Here is a 7981-nt window from a genome sequence, read left to right on the forward strand (position 1 = left end):
GTCCATCTTCAAAGCCAGCCATGAGCAGTAGAGTCTTTCTCACCTACATCACTCTGACATTGACTCTCCTGCCTCCCTTGTTCACTTTTAAGGGCCTTTGTAATTATGTTGGGCCCACCTGGATAATCCAGGATGCTCTCCTGATCTCAAGGTCAGCTGACTAGCAACCTTAATTTCTTTTGCTTGTAACAACATATTCACAGGTTCCACCGATTAGTAGGTCATAGACATCTTTTTTTGTGGGTGGTGGGGGAACATTACTCTGCAACCACAGAGGGGAAGATAAAGCATTCCACATGTGCCCTGTAGATAAGCCATCCTTAGTCAAATAGTCTGGCACTGAGTGGGGAATTCTGGTCCTTTCTGCCAACCACTATCTGTTTGAGCAACACCCTTTGCCTTCTTATGTTTACTCAACCTTCTTATTCCTAGAGTGAGGAGGACAAAATAGATCACATGTGGCCAAAATTAGATGAGTTCATTTGTCTCTAACAATAGTTTTATCATTTCTTATTCTAGGAAGAAAAAATGAAAATGCTTGTAAAGGAGCTCCAAAAACCTGTGCTTTACTAGAAAAATTCCCCGAAGCAACGGGATGCAGGAGAGGACAGGTACTAATAGTGTTTGCAGTGCTGGGAATAACACAATTACTTACTGGGAATAAGGGAATGCTGACATTCACAAAGAAATGATTATTTCTCTTGGCCCAATAAATGCCTCCTTTTTTCACTTCCCTTTTAATAAAACATAATTTCATGTGGTTGACATCAGAACAGAGGGTGGAAAATGTTCAGTGTTTATTGCGTTGTGGAAAATGTGAGTGCTTATTTTTAGTTCCTTCACAAAGAAATAAGATGAGAATAAGTTGAGTCTTACAAAGGCTGTAATTCAAATTGACAGTAATTTTGTACTGTCACTTTAATTTAGCAATTCCTCCACACTTGATAAATGGCTGAATGTCAGAGTGTTGTATTTTTTTGCACAGATCAAATATTCTGTCATGCACCCGGGGACACATGTGTGGCCACACACGGGGCCCACGAATTGCAGGCTTCGAATGCACCTGGGCTTGGTGATCCCCAAGGAAGGCTGCAAGATCAGATGCGCCAACAAGACCAAGTATGTTTCTTCCGATTGTTTCCCCACTCATCCATCACCTCTGAGGACGAGTGTTCGGAGGCAACAAAGCTCTGTGTAGTTGCTTATTCATCTTCCTTTGTAACTAAAATAGACTACGGGCAGGGGATTTAATCCAAATTCTTTAGTCCAAATCCCTCCTGCATGCTTTCTGCTAGTCTGGAGAGACTGCCCAACTCCAGGCCTGCGCTTCTTATTAACTTGTCCCCAGCACACACTCATCTGGCTGACCAGCCTCCTTGCTTCTCTCTTCAGGGTGACAGACTTGCATTCAGAGTCAGCTAACACACCTTGAGCACTTATATGCATCAAACACTGAACTGTTTGCTTTATACCTTGAATTATTTATAAATACAGGGGCTCCCCCTTCCTGAAGAAAGCCCTAATGATAATCACCTGTTTTGCTCTAGCAGCAACAGCATAGTGCAATGGAAGCCTTTTGACTTTTTCAAATATCAGTTCTGCCCCCTAAGCCCATTAACCTTGGCCAGATACATAATCCCTTTGAGCCTCAGACCCCTTATAAAATGGGCAGTGAGAATGTCTACTTTGCAGGTTATTGTATGGGTGAAATAAAATATGTATACAAGGCCCTGAGCCCAGGTCCTAGCACCAGTAGGCATGTTAGGGCACCCCTTCCTCACCCCGTCTCTTCCTTCCCTAATCACCACGGGTTTATTCATGATCCTGTGAACAAACCACATTCACTCTGGCTTCTGTGCCTATAATCTGGTTACTCCCTTCACCTGGATTGCCCTTCTTTTTACTTATCCAAAACAAACCTGTTACCGGAGGTCAACTTACATCCATAAGAATGAAACTTCTCTTCCGACCTCTTAGAGTGTGTATTCTCAGTAAGCCTGGCCTTTATCTTTTTCTGCTCTTTATTACATAGTATATATGAGCCAGATCTCCACAACTGAGCTGTAAGTTGCTTGAGCAGAAACCAAGACATTGTCTTACTCATTTGTCATTGCCCGTAGGAGAGGTCTGAGTGGAGGATGAGGGTCTGGAAGTTCTGTAGACACCTGTCCTACATGTGGGGCAGCAGCCAAGGTGCTGTGGGAGATTCAAAGAGGAATCAGATTGGAGGGCCCTGACATGTCTCTTTGGAAGATTGGTGGTGGTGGTAGTTGCTGTGGAGTTAATTCTGACTCATGGAGACCCTGTGTATGCAGAGTAGAGCTGTTTCACAGGGTTTTCAAGGCTGTGACCTTTCAGAAGCAGATCTCCAGGCCTTTCTTTCGAGGTGCCTCTGGGAGGGTTCAAACTACCAACCTTTGGCTAACAGTTACAACCATTTGCGCCACCCAGGGACTATAAAGAATTCTAACACAAGCTCAGATGCCATGCAGGTCATAAGAGAGGCAACAATCAAATGCTACAGATGGGTCAGTGGACAAAGAGCTCACCTACAGCTGAGGTTTGGGAATCCTGCAAGTGAGAAAGGGGCATTCCAGGTTAAAATAACAGCATCTGCAAATGCACAAGTCCAACAGTTATAGGCCACATGTGAGGAATATTGAGTGGTTTCAGCTTCCAAGAGTGTAGGGTACTTAAAAAGTAAGATAGGAAAGTGGAAGAGTAGATTAGAAGCTAAATCATAGAAGACTTTAAACACCAGACTGAAGGGATCAGACCTTTGCTGGGAACGATTCTGGCTGCTGTGGGTGGAATCCGATGAGCGGATGGGAAGGACAGTGAACAGGTTGTCACAGTGGCCTAGCCAAGGAGAGAGGAGCGCTGGAGCTAGGAAGCTGGAAAGAAATGGAGAGGAGAGAGCAAATACAGGACATACCATGAAGATTGACTCAAGTGAATCTTGAGTGTGGGGGGGGCAAAGGAGGGGCAGTCGAAGATGACCCTGCAATTTCAGTCTTTCGTCAGTAGGAGGCAGGAAGAGGTGGAAGAACAAATTAAAGATGGCTGGATAGGTAGAAGTTTCTTCTGAGGTGGAATGAATCTTGCTGAGCCTTTGAGAACTCAGTTAACCACTATTAGCAAACATTGTTCTTTCTTTGGGTCTTCAGGGTCTGTCCTCCACAGGGAAGAGGGATGGGGACATGGGGGGAGGGACTGCAGAGACTATAGAGAGGAGGTGGTGGAAGGATGGGGGAGGCTGAGATTGCCAAGCCAACTCCTTAGAGATCAAGTAAGACCGGGGAGGCCGTGAAGACAGGTAAGAGCATCAGGCCGTATCCTGAGAGTTATCCTGGTAGTTCTGTAAGTACTACCTTAGGATTTTGAAAACTTTCTTTCTTCCTTCCTCCCATCCTCTTTTTCCATTTTTTCCTTCCTTCCTCCATCCCTCCCACCCTGTCTCTTTCTCTCTCCTTCTGACCCTCTTTCCTTCCTTCTTCCTTTCATCTCCTGTATATTCTGCTTGTAGATACTTGGAGCAAAATCACTAGATAAAAATCCATTTAGGAACAGAACAGGAGAAGAAAAGGTAAGCAACTGATCCTATTCATCAGTGGTCTGAAGGGTAAGAGAAGGCCACTGGGGAATGGGGAGCAGACGGCAAGTGCCTGAGGCTTGAAGAAGAAATTATGGAGGGCCCACAGGTGCAGGCTCCCAGCAAACACCTGAGTGGCCATGCTTGACAGATGGAAATAACAGCTAACTCCTCCCGTGAAGTTTAAACATGGTTAGGTTAACTGTCTTCACCTACCAGAGGTAGTGAATGGTCCTCAACCCCAACCCTGCAGCTGACGTTCAGGATAATCTTGAATAAGAACATAAACTTGGCAGCCCCTTGGTTTGCACTGAGCTAAAATGCAGCCTACTTCCCATGACAGTAAGATGCTGTTGATAACAGTAATTTGCAGGCCTTGCAGTTTGCAAATTCACCGTGATTGTTAGCAAGTACTTGCCACGCACTTACGTGTTGGGCCAGTGAGGTCATTTTGTAGAGGAAGAAATGCTTCATGTCTTGTCATCCCTCAAGAGCCAGTGGGCACCAGTCCCTTTCACCACATCATGCTTGCCCATCAGTCATCCTTTTCCAGGTCCGCGCAAGCAGGGACCATAATTGCTTTATATTGTACTATGTTCTTATCATTAATAAGCCTTGACTCAAGGGTGGTTGGGTCAGGCTTACTACTTTATTACAAAAATAGGGCTTTTTGTAAGAAAAGTGGGTCAATTAAAGTACTGTGTGTGATGTGTAGAGTGAAAAGAGCTAGATATCTCAATAGGAGACGGTTTATAAATATCTGAGGAAAGAAAGAGTATAGGATGAGACCTGGAAATTTCATGCTGTTATTGTAGTAGGACAGATAGTGTGAAAAGAGAACATAAAAAACACATCCGAGAAGTCAGGTGTCCTTGTGCTATGCAATAGGAAGCAATTTTTCTGAGCTTCTCAACTTCCAGAACAGTAGGTTACAAAGAGAGGACAGTTTGGAAGTTACAGCAATTCGTGCATTGTCCTTCTCAGATATTAATAATCAAATTGCTGTTTCTTCAGAGCTACGAGATTCCTGCCATCATGTATATGGATGGCTTAAATATCCCATCGCCGCACAATTTATCACAGCTCTTTTATCTGAAGATAAGCTTGCAGGCTCACAGCATTTTATCACTATAAATAAAATGATCATTTAAGATTAATCAGTGCTTTCTGATTACAAAGCTGATGCAAGTTCCTTGTACATAATTTGCAAAGCACAGAGATGCACAATAAAAAAGTAAATATTATCTCTAATCCCAGTACCCAGAGATATTGCCCAGTCCCCAGTGCCTATATATGTATATTCATGATGATGATGGTGATCGTAATCACATGCATCGTGCTTACTATGTGCCAACCTCTGTTTTAAGTCTTCTATGTGTATTAACTTAGTGATCCTCATAGCAATGCTGTGTAACTAGGACTATTAAAATCTCGATTTTTCAGCAGAAGGGACTGAGGTATAAAGATGCCAGGTAACTTGCCCAAGGTCACCCAGCTTAGTAATTGTTGATATTGGAACTGGGATTTGATCCCAGGCAGATTGGCTTGATATTCTGTGCTTCTAGCCGTAATCCTGTAGCTTTGCTGTATATAAGTTCGGGGGCTTTGGGGATTGTTACTGTGGTTGTTTATAAAATTAGGATCATACTGTATTTATAAAGTGATCACTTTGATTGCTGGTTTTCATTTACAGGCAACTGGGCAGCAAATAAAGGGAGCGGCTGAGGGATCTTGGTTTCTGGCTGTTTCTTTGTATCCCCCCAGGCAGGCCATGTTTTGTGGTGTGTAAGATAAGCTCCTTACCGATCCTGACCCTGAGCTGAATGAGTTTAAGTCAGTGGATAGTGGATGACTTGTGAAAGGGAGACTGGGGAAGCCCTAGAGGGGGATTCATTCTTCCGAGTCTCCGAGAGGACCTCCCAAAGTCTGAGAGAACTGTGCTGGCAGAGAGCAGTGGCCGTGCAGCTCCTGGGAGAGGCGGCCTTCCTGCCTGTGCTTTGTCAGCCTGAAATGTTGGACAAGACCTACATGTGGCCAGGAAGCCACAGAAGTTATCACTGAGTGACAGGACTGAAGAAATGAAGTGGCACTCAGCCACTGACTTCCTGTCTCTATTGCTATAGAACTCATGCCCTTCTTCTACATACCTCAATTATTTTATAACATGTTTTCATTAATCTCTCAAGGTTCCAATTAGGAAGATTTTGTGGCAATCATACTGAAATATTAACACTAAGAGAGTGAGTAGATTTTTCTTAATCCACCATGAGCTGGTGCTCATAGACAGTATTTGTCTTGTTTTGTTTTTGTAAAGTATCCAAGAATATAAAGTAAGTCTTATAATTTTTGAATTGTATATGAAGCTGCAAATTGCCAAATCATTAAGAATCAAATATCTTCTGCCCTTCCATCTTTCTTTGCTAGTTTCCCTAAAATCATCGATCTCTTCTCCACAAAATGTACCCGTCTTCCATGTGAGTTGTGATGTGACATCACCCACAGGTCACACACAGCCTGCCTGTCTGCTGTTGAAGAATGGCACTTTTTAACTACATTGATATTTTCCTGAAAGTTTGTTTGTTACTGAATGGTAGCATTTTGCCCCCTGTCTTCTTTCATCTGTGAAACTTAGTAAATTAAAAACATCAACAAAGTTTCTTAACCCCTGTCTTGGTAGCCCAGTGTGTGCTTAAGGCTCTTCATACACACAGATCATACAACCCACAAACACTCTAATGGATCCACCTTGATGGGGGTGGCAGCTCCCACATTGAGAAAGGATTGTGCCCCAAACATTTGTCTGTTAAACGGATAGTGAAGAAGTAGAAATGCATGTTGCTATGGCAGTAATAACTAATGTGGAGGTTCCTGGGCTAGACCCCCAAGCCCTTCTTAACTCAGAATGTATATTAATAGGACTCTAAAACCAGTGGTGTGGAATCCCGGGGTGGCAAAAGCAGTTAAACGCTCAACTGCTTGTCGAAAGGTTGGTGGTTCAAACCCACCTAGAGGCATCTCGGAAGACAGTCCTAGCGATCTGCTTCCAAAGGATCACAGCCTTGAAAACCCTACGGAGCAGTTCTACTCTGTACATAGAGTTGTTACGATTTAGGATCGAACTGACGACACTAACAACAACAGAAACGGTGACTATAATAATATTTTCATGGAAGCCTGGATCCAATTTTAACTTCAGACTTCAGATTAAGAGCACTGAAGGCACACAACCTGGGCTCAAATCCTGTCTTCCAGGATTACTAACAGTGTAACTTTAAACAACTTGCATAACCTCACTAAGCCTCGATTTCCTCATCTGTAAAATGGGAAGACTAAAAGTATGCCTTTGGTGGTTGTGAGTATTAAAGTAATCCATATAAAATCCACTCAACACTCTATTTACATAGTATTAGTAAACCAGTTGCCGTCGACTCGACTGCAATTCATGACAACCCCATGTGTGTCAGAGGAGACCTGTGTTTGATGGGTTTTCAGTGGCTGATTTTTCAGCAGTAGATCGCCAGGACTTTCTTCCAAGGTGCCTCTCGGTGGACCAGAACCTCTATCCTTTCAGTTAACAGTCACGCACGTGGACCGTTTGCAACACCCAGGGATTCCACTTAAGTACTATGTGGTAAATGCATTTAGTAAATTTGAGCTCTTGTCCTCTTCCCTCGTTCCTGCAGAAATGGGAACTTCTGTCTCTTCCTTTCCAGGGGTGAAACTAAGCCTTCCTACTCCATCAGAGGTGCTCCTTGTAAACTGGAGTGTGCCCTCTGACAAGGATGAGGGTGGGGCTTTACAGAGTGAGGAAAGAGGAGCACAATAGGAAGAGAAGAGAGGAGGTACCAGGCTGGTGAAGGAATGGTGCAGACTGGACGGAGCTTTGATAGACCCGGGCTGGAAGGGATGTTGGGGAAGAGGGGGTGCCGCAGGAGTGCAGTGGACAGCTCTTCCCTTCCTCCTGTTTCCTCATTTTCTCCGCATCCCCACACCTTGGAACTAGAGATGCTGGAGGCGAGAAGTGGTGGTTCTCCCATCTCTGTGGCCCCTTGAGTTTTTCTTTCCTCTTCCTGTACGTTTTCCTCCTGGTTTGGCATTCTCCTCTGTGTTACAGATCCCTCTGCTGCAGGGTGACCCAAGACCAAAAGAGGGAAGTCAAAGTCTAGCGACTTCTTGCTTCTCCACTGAAGCCCAGAGTCACTGCAGACTTCTTAGTTTATTCCCATGTGACTCATTTGATGGAAAATTAGAACCATGTCATTTGCCTATCTTAGAATGTTTTAGGAAAGATCACTGAAATATTGTCTGTAAAGTTCTTACATTGAAGGCTCTATAAGCATTACTAGCATTATTAAAATTGATGGTAATTCTATGACAAAAATTATAGTT

General features: G+C 43.8%; 1 protein-coding gene across 1 annotated transcript in view; it reads left to right on the forward strand.

Annotated features, from left to right (window-relative positions):
* Positions 1-7981, forward strand: part of ASPH (aspartate beta-hydroxylase) — a 188214-nt gene that overhangs the window by 174237 nt on the left and 5996 nt on the right. Inside the window, exons 22-23 of the mRNA XM_023727723.1 lie at positions 520-611; positions 986-1119. Coding sequence (XP_023583491.1) covers positions 520-611; positions 986-1119 — 226 coding nt within the window. The remainder of the gene's footprint in view (positions 1-519; positions 612-985; positions 1120-7981) is intronic.

Source organism: Trichechus manatus, unplaced genomic scaffold, assembly GCF_000243295.1.
Source record: "Trichechus manatus latirostris isolate Lorelei unplaced genomic scaffold, TriManLat1.0 scaffold00018, whole genome shotgun sequence".
In the NCBI taxonomy this organism is placed as follows: domain Eukaryota; kingdom Metazoa; phylum Chordata; class Mammalia; order Sirenia; family Trichechidae; genus Trichechus; species Trichechus manatus.